This window comes from Thalassophryne amazonica, chromosome 4, assembly GCF_902500255.1.
Source record: "Thalassophryne amazonica chromosome 4, fThaAma1.1, whole genome shotgun sequence".
Classification (NCBI taxonomy): Eukaryota; Metazoa; Chordata; class Actinopteri; order Batrachoidiformes; family Batrachoididae; genus Thalassophryne; species Thalassophryne amazonica.
The window spans coordinates 37,131,895-37,153,784 of record NC_047106.1 but is presented as its reverse complement, the minus strand read 5'-3'; the positions used below and the strand labels follow the sequence as shown (position 1 = coordinate 37,153,784).

The 21,890-nt window shown below is 40.9% G+C and overlaps 1 protein-coding gene and 1 long non-coding RNA gene across 2 annotated transcripts; both read left to right on the top strand.

The window, feature by feature from the left end:
* The first annotated feature begins 4,925 nt into the window (after positions 1-4,925).
* LOC117509146 lies at positions 4,926-17,199 on the top strand. The gene is made up of 3 exons (XR_004560268.1): positions 4,926-4,940; positions 9,307-9,309; positions 17,115-17,199. It is a non-coding gene; the product is annotated as an uncharacterized LOC117509146 (long non-coding RNA).
* Positions 14,241-15,552, top strand: LOC117509145 (myosin heavy chain, embryonic smooth muscle isoform-like). The gene has a single exon (XM_034168915.1). The coding sequence runs from the start codon at positions 14,587-14,589 to the stop codon at positions 15,511-15,513; it is 927 nt and encodes a 308-aa protein (XP_034024806.1). The 5' UTR covers positions 14,241-14,586; the 3' UTR covers positions 15,514-15,552.
* Positions 17,200-21,890: the final 4,691 nt, after the last annotated feature.

Here is a 21,890-nt window from a genome sequence, read left to right as displayed (position 1 = left end):
GGGGGGGGGGGGGGGGGGGGGGGGAGCATGCGACACATGCATACCTGTGTTGTTGGGGGAGCCAACACTCTGGCATGCCAAATGTGCTAATTGGTCCGCCTTGCACTCTATGACTACTGGGATAGGCTCCAGCCTCCCTCGACCCTTAATTATACTAAGCGGTTGAAGATGAGTGTGTGTGTGCTCTCTATAAACAAATTTCTCTCTGTGTGCAGTTGAGCATCTTGTATGGCTGCAGCCGGATGTGTGTGTGTGTGTGTGTGTAAAGGTTTCAAACACTCCAGAATTTTCAGAAAAGTTTAATTAATTTGATTTTATTCATCAAAGGGTCAACAGGAAATGCAGTCTTAGGCAGATGTTTCCTCAATCAGTCACATCTGGGCCCTAATTTGTCAGAAACTTTGCTGACAGGAACCCAGCAACAAGACAAACGCCACCAAAAATGTACACCCAGGATTTGTCCGTCTTAGATTCAACTGTCTTTTTGAATCTGGACTCCTGTGCTTTCAGTTCTTCTTGGTGTCTGGCTTCTTTCCGTTTCATTTCTTTCCTGCACTCAGACTTGTAGGCTTCCAGTTGTTCCTGGTAGTTTTTCTGCTTTGCTTTCAGGTCTTTGTCAAACTGTGCTTTCACAGCTGCCTGTTCTTTCTCCATCATATTCTTCTGAGCTTCCAGCTCCTCCTGTAGACGTTCTTGCATCTCTTTCATTTCTTTTCTCCACTCGGTCTTGTGAGTTTCCAGCTGTTTCTGATTCTTTTCCTGCTCAGCTTTCAGTTCTTTGTCCAACTGTGCCTTTACAGCCACCAGTCCTTTCTCTAAAATCTTCTTCTGAGCTTCCAGTTCCTCCTGTAGACATTCTTGCTTCTCTTTCATTTCTTTTCTCCGCTCTGTCTTGTGGGCTTCCAGTTGTTTCAGGTAGTTTTCCTGATTGGCTTTCAATTCTTTCTCAAACTGTGCCTTCACAGCTGACCGTTCTTTCTCTATGGTTTTCGTCTGGGCTTCCAGCTCCTCTTGTAGATGTTCTTGCTTCTCTTTCACTTTTTTTCTACACTCTGTCTTGCAGAATTCCAGTTGTTTCTGGTAGTTTTCCTCCTCAGCTTCCAGTTCTTTGTCAAGCTGTCCCTTCAGAGCTACCCATTCTTTCCCCATGATTTTCTTCTGAGCTTCCAGCTCCTCCTGTAGATGCTCTTGCTTCTCTTTCACTTGTTTTCTACACTCAGTCTTGTGGGCTTCCAGGTTCTTCTGATACTGTTCCTCCTTGGTGTGCAGTTCTTTCTCAACCTCTGCCTTCTTAGCCAGTTCTTTCTCCACCGTGGACTTCAGAGCTTCAATTTCCAGCTTCAGATGTTCTCGCTCCTCTGTCACCTGGCGGATCTCGTCCAAATGGTGCTGTGAGATTTCATTGGTTGTCGTTGTGACTTTGCTGACTTTGGTGACCTCAGCTTTGTCTTTCAGAGGTGTTGTGAGCAGACATTCTGTCTTCACCTCTTCTTGGGGTCTGACATAAATCACCCTGTTCTTTTTCTTCTTCTTTTGGCGCTCTGTTAAAAAAGAAAAATGAAGATGAGGGTTTTATTTGAATTTTATTTACATGTAATCTGTCGGCAGCACGGAACTGAAGATTAACCTGGATCTGATCAGAATCTTCTCACCAGATGTGACTACTTTAAATCAGATCTAACTCCCAATATAGTGGCCCAAGATCATACAACATCAATAAAAGATATTTATACTGTTTGCACTCAGAAAATATCAGATCTGATTGTTCTGATAAAAACCATCAAGAATAAAATCTGCAACCTGATTCAAAAAGAAAAACACTGAAACAAACAGGTAACAAACTAAAAAGAGGTGTATACTTACTGCTTGGGAGGAGGACGCCTCCTGGACCGGTGACATTTGCTACCTCTGGCCCCTTCTTTCCTTCCACGATGTCAAACTGAACTTCCTGACCCTCTTCAATTTCCCAGACAGGTATGTAATCACCATTTGTTACGATGGCGGAGGAGTAGAAAAGAATGCTTTCTTCTCTGTCACTTCTCTCAATAAACCCGTAGCCTTTATTCGTATTGAACATCTCGATGCTTCCTGAAACATTTGTCATTAGGATTTTAGACGCCATTATTGCTGCAACTATTTGCTTGAATTGAGTCTTTTGTGTCTTCGAGTCCCTGCTTGTATTTCCTTAAACTTGGTAAATGTTTCTAATTCCGGCTTTCTGATTTTGTCTTCCTTCTTTCACTCACAGAATAGTGGCTTCTGAATTCTTTGTTAGTGGTACTTTTGGACAATCACTTTGCTTTCCTCAAGCCCTTATGTGACCTTTTTACCCTTTGTGACATCACAAAGCATCACTGAGTGTATAGCCCTTATGCTACAGAAGATTAAAGGATTAAAGCTTTGTTTTAAAATGCTGCAGAAGATTAAAGCATTAAAGCTTTGTTTTAAAATACTGAAGAAGATTAAAGCATTAAAGCTTTGTTTTAAAATGCTGCAGAAGATTAAAGCATTAAAGCATTGTTTTAAAATGACAAATTCTTAGAGACTTTATGACTTTATGGTGCAAACCTATGAACTTGTTCAGGCGGTCAACACCAGCTGCTGTGCACTGACATGTCTCACTCCACATAATTACCACATATCTCCTACTGAAACACACTATCAACAAAAGAGCAGCCAGGGAAGACCAGAGACTCCAGCAGGAAAGAAGCCTGACGTCACTTTCCTGTGCTGTCCTCTTTACCATTTCATTTTCATTTTGACAATTCATTTGCACAGCTGCTTTGAAAATGAAAACACTGTTCTTGTCATTTACTTGTTAATTGTGTCAGCTAATCTGCACACTAGAAGATGAAAATATAATTAAGTTGATTGAATATTAATTTTATTTATGAGTCAAATCATGCGTCCATGTTTTGAAAATTATAAAGCATTTCTCAGAATACTTAGTAATTTCAAATTTGCTTTTTCCTTTAATTTGTGAACACTACTTTGTGGGGTATTTTTTGAAAAGTGCAAATGTCTTTTTCTTTTTAATTATGTCATAGAATGTGCACACTTGAAAATGAAAATGAAAATTCAAACAGGTTGATTGAATATTAATTTTATTTATGAGTCAAATTCTTTCTGACCCCTCCCATGTCCTGCACACACAATATGAGTTGCTACCATCAGGCAAGTGTTTCAGAGTTCCCCACTGCAGACTGAATAGATATAGAAACTCCTTTGTTCCTATATCAATCACAGTCCTTAACAAACACAGCTAACAATCAGGTTCAGTAGGAGGTCTTAGTATTTGTATGTTTTTTTAAGCTTATTTATTTTTATTTTTATTACTTTTTATTCACTGTTATTAACTGTCTATGTCTTGTTCTGTATCTCTGTATGGGTCATAATTTCTGTGAAGTCCAAGACAAATTTCCCCACGAGGACATTAAAGTATATATATCTATCTATCAAATAATGCATCCATGTTTTGAAAATTAAAAAGCATTTCCAATAATAAGTTCAATACTGGGCACGCCGGTTTCCTCCCACAATCAAAAATAGGCTTATTTAGGGTCTCCTCCTTTCTCTGCCCCAAAGCAAGACAGCATCTCCACCATGGGCGCAATTTGGTGGGGGATAGGGGGGACATGTTCCCCCCACCATTCCAACCAGGGGGGACAGAATATGGTATGTCCCCCCCACCTTCTGACATATATGTGTGTACTTGAAACATGTTATGTCAGTCTTATGTGCAAAACCATGTCAGAATAGTATCTTTGTTTCTGCAAGTTTGTATTTTTAGCAGCATTGACTTGTTTACAACACCTGTTTCTTGTTTGTCACATTCAGAATTTTCTGGGACTGCATTTGCCCAGATTTGAAACCAAAAATAGTTGCCTCTAGGGACTAGTGTCTACACATAAGTATCAACGGACCATATGCTAATTTACTAAAATCTGAAAGTTAGAAAAGGAAATCAGAAAAGCTATCTGGGACTTCAGAAAGCCCATCAGTAATTATTGCTTGATCTCCAAAATCAGTCTATGCAAGTGAAATTATGTTCAGTATGAGTGTTGTCATTAGTCCCACTTCGAAAATTAAATTCATGATAAGTAATTTATCCAATACTTATGATCTGTTGTTTTTCAAACTTATGCAAAAACAAATCTTGAGAAAAAAATACAGTATACGATAGTTAATAATTATTAAGAGCCTGTTCTTTCATATTTATGAATACATTTTACCACATTGCAGTCGTTTTTTGATGAGAACTCAACCTATCATTTTTCTTGAGTTCTACACATGTAATACCTTATTTACACCTGGATGTTCATAAAATCAATGCTGGCTATTCTCAGAATAAAGTACTTATATCCACAGTTTCAAATTGTATAAGTCAAATGGTGTCCACTTTATGGTCTTCTCAAAACATTAAAATTACTGTTCTGGATGCTCAGAATGCATTTGAGCTTATCTACACTCAACAAAAATATAAACGCAACACTTTTGGTTTTGCTCCCATTTTGTATGAGATGAACTCAAAGATCTAAAACTTTTGCCACATACACAATATCACCATTTCCCTCAAATATTGTTCACAAACCAGTCTAAATCTGTGATAGTGAGCACTTCTCCTTTGCTGAGATAATTCATCCCACCTCACAGGTGTGCCATACCAAGATGCTGATTTGACACCATGATTAGTGCACAGGTGTGCCTTAGACTGCCCACAATAAAAGGCCACTCTGAAAGGTGCAGTTTTATCACACAGCACAATGCCACAGATGTCGCAAGATTTGAGGGAGCGTGCAATTGGCATGCTGACAGCAGGAATGTCAACCAGAGCTGTTGCTCGTGTATTGAATGTTCATTTCTCTACCATAAGCCGTCTCCAAAGGCGTTTCACAGAATTTGGCAGTACATCCAACCAGCCTCACAACCGCAGACCACGTGTAACCACACCAGCCCAGTACCTCCACATCCAGCATGTTCACATCCAAGATCGTCTGAGACCAGCCACTCGGACAGCTGCTGAAACAATCGATTTGCATAACCAAAGAATTTCTGCACAAACTGTCAGAAACCGTCTCAGGGAAGCTCATCTGCATGCTCGTCGTCCTCATCGGGGTCACGACCTGACTCCAGTTCGTCGTCGTAACTGACTTGAGTGGGCAAATGCTCACATTCGCTGGCGTTTGGCACGTTGGAGAGGTGTTCTCTTCACGGATGAATCCCAGTTCACACTGTCCAGGGCAGATGGCAGACAGCGTGTGTGGCATCATGTGGGTGAGCGGTTTCTGATGTCAATGTTGTGGATCGAGTGGCCCATGGTGGCGGTGGGGTTATGGTATGGGCAGGCGTCTGTTATGGACGAAGAACACAGGTGCATTTTATTGATGGCATTTTGAATGCACAGAGATACCGTGACGAGATCCTGAGGCCCATTGTTGTGCCATACATCCAAGAACATCACCTCATGTTGCAGCAGGATAATGCACGGCCCCATGTTGCAAGGATCTGTACACAATTCTTGGAAGCTGAAAATGTCCCAGTTCTTGCATGGCCGGCATACTCACCGGGCATGTCACCCATTGAGCATGTTTGGGATGCTCTGGACCGGCGTATACGACAGCGTGTACCAGTTCCTGCCAATATCCAGCAACTTCGCACAGCCATTGAAGAGGAGTGGACCAACATTCCACAGGCCACAATTGACAACCTGATCAACTCTATGCGAAGGAGATGTGTTGTACTGCATGAGGCAAATGGTGGTCACACCAGATACTGACTGGTATCCCCCCCAATAAAACAAAACTGCACCTTTCAGAGTGGCCCTTTATTGTGGACAGTCTAAGGCACACCTGTGCACTAATCATGGTGTCTAATCAGCATCTTGATATGGCACACCTGTGAGGTGGGATGGATTATCTCAGCAAAGGAGAAGTGCTCACTATCACAGATTTAGACTGGTTTGTGAACAATATTTGAGGGAAATGGTGATATTGTGTATATGGCAAAAGTTTTAGATCTTTGAGTTCATCTCATACAAAATGGGAGCAAAACCAAAAGTGTTGCGTTTATATTTTTGTTGAGTGTAGATAAGCTCAAATGCATTCTGAGCATCCACAACAGTAATTTTAATGTTTTGAGAAGACCATAAAGTGGACACCATTTGACTTATACAATTTGAAACTGTGGATATAAGTACTTTATTCTGAGAATAGCCAGCATTGATTTTATGAACATCCTGGTGTAAATAAGGTATTACATGTGTAGAACTCAAGAAAAATGATAGGTTGAGTTCTCATCAAAAAACAACTGCAATGTGGTAAAATGTATTCATAAATATGAAAGAACAGGCTCTTAATAATTATTAACTATCGTATACTGTATTTTTTTCTCAAGATTTGTTTTTGCATAAGTTTGAAAAACAACAGATCATAAGTATTGGATAAATTACTTATCATGAATTTAATTTTCGAAGTGGGACTAATGACAACACTCACACTGAACATAATTTCACTTTCTGATGGGCTTTCTGAGGTCCCAGATAGCTTTTCTGATTTCCTTTTCTAACTTTCAGATTTTAGTAAATTAGCATATGGTCCATTGATACTTATGTGTAGACACTAGTCCCTAGAGGCAACTATTTTTGGTTTCAAATCTGGGCAAATGCAGTCCCAGAAAATTCTGAATGTGACAAACAAGAAACAGGTGTTGTAAACAAGTCAATGCTGCTAAAAAATACAAACTTGCAGAAACAAAGATACTATTCTGACATGGTTTTGCACATAAGACTGACATAACATGTTTCAAGTACACACATATATGTCAGAAGGTGGGGGGGACATACCATATTCTGTCCCCCCTGGTTGGAATGGTGGGGGGAACATGTCCCCCCTATCCCCCACCAAATTGCGCCCATGGTGGAGATGCTGTCTTGCTTTGGGGCAGAGAAAGGAGGAGACCCTAAATAAGCCTATTTTTGATTGTGGGAGGAAACCGGCGTGCCCAGTATTGAAACTTATTATTGGAAATGCTTTTTAATTTTCAAAACATGGATGCATTATTTGATAGATAGATATATATACTTTAATGTCCTCGTGGAGAAATTTGTCTTGGATTTCACAGAAATTATGACCCATACAGAGATACAGAACAAGACATAGACAGTTAATAACAGTGAATAAAAAGTAATAAAAATAAAAATAAATAAGCTTAAAAAAAACATACAAATACTAAGACCTCCTACTGAACCTGATTGTTAGCTGTGTTTGTTAAGGACTGTGATTGATATAGGAACAAAGGAGTTTCTATATCTATTCAGTCTGCAGTGGGGAACTCTGAAACACTTGCCTGATGGTAGCAACTCATATTGTGTGTGCAGGACATGGGAGGGGTCAGAAAGAATTTGACTCATAAATAAAATTAATATTCAATCAACCTCTTTGAATTTTCATTTTCATTTTCAAGTGAATTCTATGACATAATTAAAAAGAAAAAGACATTTGCACTTTTCAAAAAATACCCCACAAAGTAGTGTTCACAAATTAAAGGAAAAAGCAAATTTGAAATTACTAAGTATTCTGAGAAATGCTTTATAATTTTCAAAACATGGACGCATGATTTGACTCATAAATAAAATTAATATTCAATCAACTTAATTATATTTTCATCTTCTAGTGTGCAGATTAGCTGACACAATTAACAAGTAAATGACAACATAGTGTTTTCATTTTCAAAGCAGCTGTGCAAATGAATTGTCAAAATGAAAATGAAATGGTAAAGAGGACAGCACAGGAAAGTGACGTCAGGCTTCCTTCCTGCTGGAGTCTCTGGTCTTCCCTGGCTGCTCTTTTGTTGATAGTGTGTTTCAGTAGGAGATATGTGGTAATTATGTGGAGTGAGACATGTCAGTGCACAGCAGCTGGTGTTGACCGCCTGAACAAGTTCATAGGTTTGCACCATTCCAGTGGTAACCACTGGAATGGCATCAGAGACATCCAGTTGTCATCTTAGGTTGAACAATATATAATAATACTCCAGCAGGACACAAAAGACTTAGAACAACATTCTCCTGCAAAGATATCATCACTGCCAAAAACCTCTGTCCAGCATCCTCATGACTTCTAAGCTGTTCTCAGGAATTTCTTGAGAATTTCTCAGCAACTTTGACACTTTCCTCAGAAACAGATATGCATAAGAATATCATGTTCATGACATGTTATTCAGTCTGACTGGTCATCGACCAGACAATCTGATAACCAGTTGATGTGCAAATATGAATCTAATCCAGGGGTGGCCAAGTTCGGTCCTCGAGAGCCACCTGCCTGACAGTCTTAGTTGTCTCCCTGCTCCAACACACCTGAATCCATGAAAGGCTCATTAAAAGTCTGCTAATGAGTCTTTCATTGGCTTCAGGTGTGTTGGAGCAGAGAGACAACTAAGACTGTCAGGCAGGTGGCTCTCGAGGACCAAACTTGGCCACCCCTGACTAATCTGTGTATTTACTTTACATTTTAGTGATAATGAAGCACTGAAGAGAGCGCCGAGTGGTTAGATGTATGCACTAATGTTTCAAGGGGTGTGTCGGGAGGTGGGTGGGGGGAGCTATAATGATTTTGAGGGTGAGGGGGAACCCCCCCCACACACACACACACTGCCTACACAGTCCATGGTGCTTTGTGATGTCATAAAGGGTACAAATGACTCATAAAGTCTCTAAGAATTTGTCATTGTCATAAAACAATGCTTTAATGCTTTAATCTTCTGCAGCATTTTAAAACAAAGCTTTAATGCTTTAATCTTCTTCAGTATTTTAAAACAAAGCTTTAATGCTTTAATCTTCTGCAGCATTTTAAAACAAAGCTTTAATCCTTTAATCTTCTGTAGCATAAGGGCTATACACTCAGTGATGCTTTGTGATGTCACAAAGGGTAAAAAGGTCACATAAGGGCTTGAGGAAAGCAAAGTGATTGTCCAAAAGTACCACTAACAAAGAATTAAGAAGCCACTATTCTGTGAGTGAAAGAAGGAAGACAAAATCAGAAAGCCGGAATTAGAAACATTTACCAAGTTTAAGGAAATACAAGCAGGGACTCGAAGACACAAAAGACTCAATTCAAGCAAATAGTTGCAGCAATAATGGCGTCTAAAATCCTAATGACAAATGTTTCAGGAAGGATCGAGATGTTCAATACGAATAAAGGCTACGGGTTTATTGAGAGAAGTGACAGAGAAGAAAGCATTCTTTTCTACTCCTCCGCCATCGTAACAAATGGTGATTACATACCTGTCTGGGAAATTGAAGAGGGTCAGGAAGTGCAGTTTGACATCGTGGAAGGAAAGAAGGGGCCAGAGGTAGCAAATGTCACCGGTCCAGGAGGCGTCCTCCTCCCAAGCAGTAAGTATACACCTCTTTTTAGTTTGTTACCTGTGGTTGGCTCTCACTGCGGTATTGTATCACTTCCTGTTCTGGAGCACAGCGGTGTTTTTCTGTATCTGTTAGCTGTTTAATCTGCGCAGTTAGATTGATCTAGTTATCTAGATTACGATTTGTTTCCCAGTGTAATCTTTACGTGCCTTAACTAAAGCACTCATTCTGCTGAATCACCTCTAAATTATTTACACATTATTCACTTTGCGTGTTTTTAGGAATCCGCTAGCTTAGCGTAGCTACTAGCTCTTAGCCGATTTAGCATGGCGGCTTCTCCTGTCTCTCCCGCACTTTTCTGCTCTGGGTGTGAAATGTTTAGTTATTCCTCGGCCTCCTTTAGCAGTAATGGTACTTGTAATAAGTGTAGCTTATTCGTAGCTTTGGAGGCCAGGCTGGGCGAATTGGAGACTCGGCTCCGCACCGTGGAAAATTCTACAGCTAGCCAGGCCCCTGTAGTCGGTGCGGACCAAGGTAGCTTAGCCGCCGTTAGTTCCCCCCTGGCAGATCCCGAGCAGCCGGGAAAGCAGGCCGACTGGGTGACTGTGAGGAGGAAGCGTAGTTCTAAACAGAAGCTCCGTGTACACCGCCAACCCGTTCACATTTCTAACCGTTTTTCCCCACTCGATGACACACCCGCCGAGGATCAAACTCTGGTTATTGGCGACTCTGTTTTGAGAAATGTGAAGTTAGCGACACCAGCAACCATAGTCAATTGTCTTCCGGGGGCCAGAGCAGGCGACATTGAAGGAAATTTGAAGCTGCTGGCTAAGGCTAAGCGTAAATTTGGTAAGATTGTAATTCATGTCGGCAGTAATGACGCCCGGTTGCACCAATCGGAGGTCACTAAAATTAACATTGAATCGGTGTGTAGCTTTGCAAAAACAATGTCGGACTCTGTAGTTTTCTCTGGGCCCCTCCCCAATCAGACCGGGAGTGACATGTTTAGCCGCATGTTCTCCTTGAATTGCTGGCTGTCTGAGTGGTGTCCAAAAAATGAGGTGGGCTTCATAGATAATTGGCAAAGCTTCTGGGGAAAACCTGGTCTTGTTAGGAGAGACGGCATCCATCCCACTTTGGATGGAGCAGCTCTCATTTCTAGAAATCTGGCCAATTTTCTTAAATCCTCCAAACCGTGACTATCCAGGGTTGGGACCAGGAAGCAGAGTTGTAGTCTTACACACCTCTCTGCAGCTTCTCTCCCCCTGCCATCCCCTCATTACCCCATCCCCGTAGAGACGGTGCCTGCTCCCAGACCACCAATAACCAGCAAAAATCTATTTAAGCATAAAAATTCAAAAAGAAAAAATAATATAGCACCTTCAACTGCACCACAGACTAAAACAGTTAAATGTGGTCTATTAAACATTAGGTCTCTCTCTTCTAAGTCCCTGTTGGTAAATGATATAATAATTGATCAACGTATTGATTTATTCTGCCTAACAGAAACCTGGTTACAGCAGGATGAATATGTTAGTTTAAATGAGTCAACACCCCCGAGTCACACTAACTGTCAGAATGCTCGTAGCACGGGCCGGGGCGGTGGATTAGCAGCAATCTTCCATTCCAGCTTATTAATTAATCAAAAACCCAGACAGAGCTTTAATTCATTTGAAAGCTTGTCTCTTAGTCTTGTCCATCCAAATTGGAAGTCCCAAAAACCAGTTTTATTTGTTATTATCTATCGTCCACCTGGTCGTTACTGTGAGTTTCTCTGTGAATTTTCAGACCTTTTGTCTGACTTAGTGCTTAGCTCAGATAAGATAATTATAGTGGGCGATTTTAACATCCACACAGATGCTGAGAATGACAGCCTCAACACTGCATTTAATCTATTATTAGACTCTATTGGCTTTGCTCAAAAAGTAAATGAGTCCACCCACCACTTTAATCATATCTTAGATCTTGTTCTGACTTATGGTATGGAAATAGAAGACTTAACAGTATTCCCTGAAAACTCCCTTCTGTCTGATCATTTTTTAATAACATTTACATTTACTCTGATGGACTACCCAGCAGTAGGGAATAGGTTTCATTACACTAGAAGTCTTTCAGAAAGCGCTGTAACTAGGTTTAAGGATATGATTCCTTCTTTATGTTCTCTAATGCCATATAACAACACAGTGCAGAGTAGCTACCTAAACTCTGTAAGGGAGATAGAGTATCTCGTCAATAGTTTTACATCCTCATTGAAGACAACTTTGGATGCTGTAGCTCCTCTGAAAAAGAGAGCTTTAAATCAGAAGTGTCTGACTCCATGGTATAACTCTCAAACTCGTAGCTTAAAGCAGATAACCCGTAAGTTGGAGAGGAAATGGCGTCTCACTAATTTAGAAGATCTTCACTTAGCCTGGAAAAAGAGTCTGTTGCTCTATAAAAAAGCCCTCCGTAAAGCTAGGACATCTTTCTACTCATCACTAATTGAAGAAAATAAGAACAACCCCAGGTTTCTTTTCAGCACTGTAGCCAGGCTGACAAAGAGTCAGAGCTCTATTGAGCTGAGTATTCCATTATCTTTAACTAGTAATGAGTTCATGACTTTCTTTGCTAACAAAATTTTAACTATTAGAGAAAAAATTACTCATAACCATCCCAAAGACGTATCGTTATCTTTGGCTGCTTTCAGTGATGCCGGTATTTGGTTAGACTCTTTCTCTCCGATTGTTTTGTCTGAGTTATTTTCATTAGTTACTTCATCCAAACCATCAACATGTTTATTAGACCCCATTCCTACCAGGCTGCTCAAGGAAGCCCTACCATTATTTAATGCTTCGATCTTAAATATGATCAATCTATCTTTGTTAGTTGGCTATGTACCACAGGCTTTTAAGGTGGCAGTAATTAAACCATTACTTAAAAAGCCATCACTTGACCCAGCTATCTTAGCTAATTATAGGCCAATCTCCAACCTTCCTTTTCTCTCAAAAATTCTTGAAAGGGTAGTTGTAAAACAGCTAACTGATCATCTGCAGAGGAATGGTCTATTTGAAGAGTTTCAGTCAGGTTTTAGAATTCATCATAGTACAGAAACAGCATTAGTGAAGGTTACAAATGATCTTCTTATGGCCTCGGACAGTGGACTCATCTCTGTGCTTGTTCTGTTAGACCTCAGTGCTGCTTTTGATACTGTTGACCATAAAATTTTATTACAGAGATTAGAGCATGCCATAGGTATTAAAGGCACTGCGCTGCGGTGGTTTGAATCATATTTGTCTAATAGATTACAATTTGTTCATGTAAATGGGGAATCTTCTTCACAGACTAAAGTTAATTATGGAGTTCCACAAGGTTCTGTGCTAGGACCAATTTTATTCACTTTATATATGCTTCCCTTAGGCAGTATTATTAGACGGTATTGCTTAAATTTTCATTGTTACGCAGATGATACCCAGCTTTATCTATCCATGAAGCCAGAGGACACACACCAATTAGCTAAACTGCAGGATTGTCTTACAGACATAAAGACATGGATGACCTCTAATTTCCTGCTTTTAAACTCAGATAAAACTGAAGTTATTGTACTTGGCCCCACAAATCTTAGAAACATGGTGTCTAACCAGATCCTTACTCTGGATGGCATTACCCTGACCTCTAGTAATACTGTGAGAAATCTTGGAGTCATTTTTGATCAGGATATGTCATTCAAAGCGCATATTAAACAAATATGTAGGACTGCTTTTTTGCATTTACGCAATATCTCTAAAATCAGAAAGGTCTTGTCTCAGAGTGATGCTGAAAAACTAATTCATGCATTTATTTCCTCTAGGCTGGACTATTGTAATTCATTATTATCAGGTTGTCCTAAAAGTTCCCTAAAAAGCCTTCAGTTAATTCAAAATGCTGCAGCTAGAGTGCTGACGGGGACTAGAAGGAGAGAGCATATCTCACCCATATTGGCCTCTCTTCATTGGCTTCCTGTTAATTCTAGAATAGAATTTAAAATTCTTCTTCTTCCTTATAAGGTTTTGAATAATCAGGTCCCATCTTATCTTAGGGACCTCGTAGTACCATATCACCCCAATAGAGCGCTTCGCTCTCAGACTGCAGGCTTACTTGTAGTTCCTAGGGTTTGTAAGAGTAGAATGGGAGGCAGAGCCTTCAGCTTTCAGGCTCCTCTCCTGTGGAACCAGCTCCCAATTCAGATCAGGGAGACAGACACCCTCTCTACTTTTAAGATTAGGCTTAAAACTTTCCTTTTTGCTAAAGCTTATAGTTAGGGCTGGATCAGGTGACCCTGAACCATCCCTTAGTTATGCTGCTATAGATGTAGACTGCTGGGGGGTTCCCATGATGCACTGTTTCTTTCTCTTTTTGCTCTGTATGCACCACTCTGCATTTAATCATTAGTGATCGATCTCTGCTCCCCTCCACAGCATGTCTTTTTCCTGGTTCTCTCCCTCAGCCCCAACCAGTCCCAGCAGAAGACTGCCCCTCCCTGAGCCTGGTTCTGCTGGAGGTTTCTTCCTGTTAAAAGGGAGTTTTTCCTTCCCACTGTAGCCAAGTGCTTGCTCACAGGGGGTCGTTTTGACCGTTGGGGTTTTACATCATTATTGTATGGCCTTGCCTTACAATATAAAGCGCCTTGGGGCAACTGTTTGTTGTGATTTGGCGCTATATAAAAAAAAAATTGATTGATTGATTGATTGATTGTTTCAGTGTTTTTCTTTTTGAATCAGGTTGCAGATTTTATTCTTGATGGTTTTTATCAGAACAATCAGATCTGATATTTTCTGAGTGCAAACAGTATAAATATCTTTTATTGATGTTGTATGATCTTGGGCCACTATATTGGGACTTAGATCTGATTTAACGTAGTCACATCTGGTGAGAAGATTCTGATCAGATCCAGGTTAATCTTCAGTTCCGTGCTGCCGACAGATTAGATGTAAATAAAATTCAAATAAAACCCTCATCTTCATTTTTCTTTTTTAACAGAGCGCCAAAAGAAGAAGAAAAAGAACAGGGTGATTTATGTCAGACCCCAAGAAGAGGTGAAGACAGAATGTCTGCCCACAACACCTCTGAAAGACAAAGCTGAGGTCACCAAAGTCAGCAAAGTCACAACGACAACCAATGAAATCTCACAGCACCATTTGGACGAGATCCGCCAGGTGACAGAGGAGCGAGAACATCTGAAGCTGGAAATTGAAGCTCTGAAGTCCACGATGGAGAAAGAACTGGCTAAGAAGGCAGAGGTTGAGAAAGAACTGCAGACCAAGGAGGAACAGTATCAGAAGAACCTGGAAGCCCACAAGACTGAGTGTAGAAAACAAGTGAAAGAGAAGCAAGAGCATCTACAGGAGGAGCTGGAAGCTCAGAAGAAAATCATGGAGAAAGAATGGGTAGCTCTGAAGGGACAGCTTGACAAAGAACTGGAAGCTGAGGAGGAAAACTACCAGAAACAACTGGAATTCTGCAAGACAGAGTGTAGAAAAAAAGTGAAAGAGAAGCAAGAACATCTACAAGAGGAGCTGGAAGCCCAGACGAAAACCATAGAGAAAGAACGGTCAGCTGTGAAGGCACAGTTTGAGAAAGAATTGAAAGCCAATCAGGAAAACTACCTGAAACAACTGGAAGCCCACAAGACAGAGCGGAGAAAAGAAATGAAAGAGAAGCAAGAATGTCTACAGGAGGAACTGGAAGCTCAGAAGAAGATTTTAGAGAAAGGACTGGTGGCTGTAAAGGCACAGTTGGACAAAGAACTGAAAGCTGAGCAGGAAAAGAATCAGAAACAGCTGGAAACTCACAAGACCGAGTGGAGAAAAGAAATGAAAGAGATGCAAGAACGTCTACAGGAGGAGCTGGAAGCTCAGAAGAATATGATGGAGAAAGAACAGGCAGCTGTGAAAGCACAGTTTGACAAAGACCTGAAAGCAAAGCAGAAAAACTACCAGGAACAACTGGAAGCCTACAAGTCTGAGTGCAGGAAAGAAATGAAACGGAAAGAAGCCAGACACCAAGAAGAACTGAAAGCACAGGAGTCCAGATTCAAAAAGACAATTGAATCTAAGACGGACAAATCCTGGGTGTACATTTTTGGTGGCGTTTGTCTTGTTGCTGGGTTCCTGTCAGCAAAGTTTCTGACAAATTAGGGCCCAGATGTGACTGATTGAGGAAACATCTGCCTAAGACTGCATTTCCTGTTGACCCTTTGATGAATAAAATCAAATTAATTAAACTTTTCTGAAAATTCTGGAGTGTTTGAAACCTTTACACACACACACACACACACACACACACACACACACACACACACACACACACACACACACACACACACACACACACACACGGCTGCAGCCATACAAGATGCTCAACTGCACACAGAGAGAAATTTGTTTATAGAGAGCACATACACACTCATCTTCAACCGCTTAGTATAATTAAGGGTCGAGGGAGGCTGGAGCCTATCCCAGTAGTCATAGAGTGCAAGGCGGACCAATTAGCTTTGGCTAAATTTAGTTCCGCTAACTTTCAGTCATTTTTTTACATTTTTTCATTTTTTTTTACTGCTGGTTAAGTGAGTAAATTTAATGGTCAAAAATTTTACCCATCCTAATTACAACACTAGGACCAGCACACAGGGACTAACTTTGATATGTAGAGGCGCTGTCTTGCTTTGGGGCAGAGAAAGGAGGAGACCCTAAATAAGCCTGTTTTTGATTGTGGGAAGAAACCAGAGTGCCCAGTATTGAAACGTATCATTGAAAATGCTTTTTAATTTTCAAAACATTGATGCATTATTTGACTCACAAATAAAATTAATATTCAATCAACCTATTTGAATTTGTGACATAATTAAGAAGAAAAAGACATTTGCACTTTAATTTTCAAAAAATACCCCACTAAAGGCCCCTTCACACATAGTGCGAATTTGGTTGAATTGCGCATAAAGTGCACATGAAGCAGGAATCGTATGCAAAACGTGTAAAAATGTACCTGCCTCCAATGCCTCATACACCTGACTGTGCACACCAGCAGCTGAAAGACAGTGTGTGTAAGCTCATCGAACCCTCTCATGGCAGATGTTAGCCAAATTCCAGGTGACACACATGAACATCTAACACCCCTCGTTTGGCACTTAGAAAATGTGTGGCCATTCCTACTATCATCATGAAAACAGTCAGCAGACAATCACTATCAAATTTGTCTAAGTGCCCCACAGATGTGGAGTTGCTGAGTGCACATGTGGCATGCCAGAGTGTTGGCTCCCCCCACAACACAGGTATGCGTGTGTCGCATGCTCCCCCCCCCCCCCCCCCCACCCCCACATGTGCATGCGTGTGGTTTGTGTGTGGAGCGTTTAGAATATACAAATTATTTTATTTCATATAATAGTACATAAGAACAACAACAAAGCCTCAAGATGGATTTTTGTTGGTGTAAGATAAACTGTAAATGGGCTGCATTCTTACAGTGCTTCTCCATCCGATGGAAATGCTCAGAGTGCTTTACAGTGATGCCTCACATTCACCCCTTCATATGCACACACACTGATGTCAGCATGTTCTCATATAAGGTGCTTGACTGCACACTGGAAGCAACTTGGGGATTAAGGAAATTGCTCAGGGGACCTCAGGTTCACAAGGAGTGGACTGGTGCTGGAGCCACCACACACAGATGTGTCCAGGAAATGGTCTACATGTGTCCCACTCCGAGTGTTAAGCCACTCCTGAATTACAGACAATGTCAGAAAAGTTTAATCTGGGCTAAGGAGAAAAATAACTGGACTGTTGTTCAGTGGTCCAAAGTCCTGTTTATAGATGAAAGCAAATTTTGTGTTTCATTTAGTGCAGCGGATAAGAGAATATTTAGAGCGGAATCCTGCAGATGGTGATAAAACCATCAAATTTGGCAGAAATACTCCTCAGACAATCCTCTTTTGGAAAAAAACGATTGGCCACTTGAATTTTCAGTTGGCGTTCAGGTAGAGGTCCACTGAAGAATAACACAGGAGTCAAAATTAAAAGATGCTCCAATCGTATTGAAACCTATGCCACATTACTTGCCTGATCATAAAGATTCCAAAAAGGTATAGTTTGGATGGTCTGTAACTGAATTCTATGGAGTTATAGGATAAAAACAGCAAGAATGGTAACAAAGGTCAGTGTCGGTTTGTACAGGGGTCAAAAGTTAAAGTTGCTACAATTTTGGTAAAAAGTGATGCAAATTAAAGGTTGAGTTAACAGGGTTTTAAAAAGGAATAGTTTGGACCATGTATCATCCTTACTTATCACGTCACGGGGTAACATATGTCACATGTCATAGAATCCAATAGACGTAGACCTTGTTTGACCTTTACTTTTGAGACCAAGCATTCAACACTGTCAAAACTGTTCCATTTATTAAACCTATTAGCTCAACCAATAATTTGGAAGTCAAGGTCCAAGGTCTGTACCAAGAGGTACAGAATCCAAGTTGCTTGAAGTCTACTGTAAAGTGTTCATATTTATTGATGATTTGGGGTGTTATGTCATCTGGTGGTGCCGGTGTCGCAGACCGAACAGTCCCCCCTAAAAATCGGTCCACCTATCTTCACTGCGCATGCGTCATTAGCCGCGATTCATGGATTAACACCTCGTTTCTGGTTAAAACTGCATTCCAGTCATCGTCTATCTCAGCGACAGATCTGAAAGACGGATGAAGTGATCAGAGCGCTATGGCTACAGGAGCTGCTCTCTGATGTGTTCACTGTGCGCTGGTCATTTCGAAGCGTCTCAGAGTTTCACTGAGTTTCTGCTTAAAACTGACTTTTGAATGATTCAAGAGGTTTTACCTTGTCATCTGATGTTAATAATCCCATTAATCCATTTGATCGCTTTGGGTTAAGAGACTCTCGGACATGCTGCTGTGGACCGAAATGACGCATGCACAGTGAAGGCAGGCTGACCAATTTTTAGGGGGGAGCATTCTGTCTGTGACACGGGTCCACTGAGCTTTATCAAGTCCAGAGTCAATGTAAATGCCCATCAGCAGATTTGGGAACACTTCATGCTTTCATCTGCTCACAAGCTTTATAGCGATGCTGGTTTACTTTTCCAGAAGGACTTGACATGTGCCCACATTGCCAAAAACACCAGTAACGGGTTTGCTGACCATGGTAGTACTATACTTGACTGGCAAGTCAACTCCCCAGACCTGTGCATATGACGTACTGTCAAAAAGAAGATGACAGAAACCAGATCTGACAATCCAGATGAGCTGAAGGTCGCCATCAAGGCAACCCAGGCTTCCATAACACCTCAGCAGTGCCACGGGATGATCACCTCCATGACACGGCCCATTGAGTCAAATGAATTACTGCTTTGTTTTGTGCATTGTCATCTTTCAAATGGAGTCCCAACCAAGTAGAGTGCACAAATGAACATTGTTTTCAGAAGTAATATTGTGTTATAAATCCTTTTTATTAATTTTTTTTAATCTATGTTTGGCTTGATCTTATGAATTATTATTATTATAAGATTTTTACATGTACAATTGCAGTTTATCTGTAGCATTTTAGTCTATATGTAATGAGTCTAGAAGATGTAACTGAGTCCAACCATGTATTGTTTCCACCTGTGCACCTGAAACATGTGATTTCACTGCTAAGCTCATCGACCTGCCTGAAGCGTGGAGCTAATTAGAATCAGCTGGTTTACTGTGCGGATCGAACAAATATGTTGTCTGACTTTTACTCACTGAAAACGGGTTTTTCTGTGTGTGGAGAGTTGTTACTGGAAATCCATTCAGTCATTGTCTAAAGCTGCTTATTCCAGTTAAAGGAGTTACCAGACATTCTGAAGACTAAAGATGATCGGGTGAGGAAGCGATGAGTGACAGGTGAGCAGTCAGGTGAGTCACAAGGTGGGAGTGGCACAGATCAGATTGACAGATGAAAGAGCTCAGAGAAGGTGGCACTGTTGGCTCACAGCAAGAAGGTCCTGGTATCACCTCTTGTCTCGTCCCTTTCTGTGTTTAGTTTGCATGTTCTCAGTGTGTTCACGTGGGCTCCAGCTTCCTTCCTTCCCATGCGGGTTAAACCATAAATTGACCCTCAACATTTGTCTATATGTGGCTCTGCCATAGACTGGTGACCTGTGTACGCCGTGTCTCACCCTATGACTGCTGGGATAGGCTCCAGCAACCCCCCCCCATGACCCTTAACATGAGTGAGAAGGTTTAAAAAATGGATAAAAAGAACTCAGTCAGAGGTAATTGGTAGACGTATTTCAAAATAAAAGCAGAGTATTTTTGAAATTCAGCTCACCCAGTATCCACATTTATAAGACTGGAATATGTTGGCAATTTAGCAAAAAATGTAACATTTGTCAACATACATAAAAAAAAACCCTCTCCAGCAGTGGTCTAAAAATAAGTCAAGAAGTTATTTCTTAATGTAGTGTGACAGAATGAATTCTATACACAGCAGACTGACAAGTTTGGAAAGATGATATTTTGTGTTTACTTAAAAATGAGTTGGACAGGTTTATAAAACTTACTGAAAAATTTGGGTCAAACCTAAAATAGAAACCGTCAATTTGTGATGCAGTTTTGGGGTGCATGATTTGAGACAATGCAAAGGTATACTCTCTAAACTGAGTGCTTTACTGGTTGCTTGTGTTGTTTAGCTGCAGGATTAATTCTACAAATATTAAAGTGTGCAGCCGTAAGATATTTAATATGCGAGGTGATGCAGATTTGTGCCTTACAGTGCGTTTGTGTGGTTGATAATGAGAGCTGCAAAAGGTCACTGAGTGCTGCTCTTTGGAAATCCAGCCATTGACAATGTCTCTCTCTCTCTCTCTCTCTCTCTTGGTCTCTCACACCTCTGCATTCTTTGTCTCTCATTCTGTCAGTTATTCTTGGCTTCGCTATTCTTGTCTGAATTCTGCTTCCCTCCAGTTATATTCCTTTCAGAACTGCAACATTGCTGGGAGGTTGCAATCAGGTGGCAGCAACGTGGACACAATGATACTTCTGGAGCAACCAGATTGCAACCTCCCAGCAATGTTGCAGTTACGTTCTGTACTGGCTGGGTAGAAACGATGGAAATAAGGTTCAACAGCGACAATTTATAACCCTGATTTAATTTTCCAGGTGTTAAGTCCCTTCGACTGCTCCCTTGTTTTTCACTTGTTGTCATCACAGCAGATCAATGGTGGATCTGCATGTTGATTTTGGCACATGTTTTACACCGGATGCCCCTCAGAAAAGTGGCAGGAGTGGGGTTTGAACCTGGAACCTTTGGCTCTGAAACAAAGTGCACAAACCACTTGGCCCTCCTGAAAACAGGAGACCATAGGATGCCCTTAACGTAGACATACTGTGCAAAATTAGTTTTTAATGTACATTTTAAAGTTATATAAAGTTGTGATATGTTAAATATTCTCTATGTCCCACAGTTCTGTGCACATGCATGTAAAAATTCTACTGTTAAAAGTTAAATTCTAGTTCATTTTTGGATTATGTTACATGCAATTGAAGTCCATACCTGGATTCCTGCTTCTTCTGTGAAACACGCCTACTGAACCACATGACAATCTGTGTGACACAGATTTTATGTTTCCCTGTGAAAAGAAAAATTTATGACTAAAATGACATGCCAGTGCTTCTCTCCAGACACCATGAAGTAGATGAGCGTCTACACCTCCCGATTGATGGGATACCAGTCCATCACAGGTTACTTCTTCAGCCAAGGTTCACAGTGCTCAACTTACCAGTGGTTGGACTGGGACAAAGCAGATTAAGTGTCTTATCCAAAGACACAGACATGGTAAGACATACTGATTACCATCCAAACATGAAGGACAGACTTTGAATGAAACACAGGTCGAAATATTTGTAGTCCAACTGCTTTACCACAAGCTCTGCATTTTTGACAGGAAAAACAGGGAGATGTACCTGGTGCAGGAACCAAAACATTATTTGCTGGTGAATGATGAGTTATTTCAGTCATTTCCAGTGGGGCTACAGTTCAAACTATAGTACAAACAGACCCAGATGGAACAGAAAGACCTGATGACAAGCAGATAACAAAGGATGAAGCCAACTAACAGAGACAAACACACCATGCAATGGACAGATAAAGACAAGAGGAAAAACCAGGGACAGACATACCTCCTGATGATAACTGAGAACAAGATACAGTACAGGTGAGTGATAGAAGACCAGAAACTGGTGTATGATGACTGATGGCATGAGACAGAGTGCATGCCCACAAACACAAGGGAACACAAAGAAACAAAGACAGAGAAACAGAGATCAAAGTGAAACTATACTGGCTGCATTCAGTGCATTCATTTTAGTATGATGTAGGTCAGATGGTAAAGCATGTTGCCCACAAACTGAATGCGGATGAATATCCAAAATATCCTTGACCAGCACTGAACCACTAACCTGCTGAACCTTGGTGCACAATGCCCCGTTTGACCCAATGCCAATGTAGGATAAAGATGTGGAGGAGGAAGAAGTTAACTGGGCTCAGCGA

Bases quoted from the DNA above. Each gene is read 5' to 3' on its own strand.
- LOC117509145 (XM_034168915.1), top strand. From the start codon at position 14,587: ATGGAGAAAGAACTGGCTAAGAAGGCAGAGGTTGAGAAAGAACTGCAG.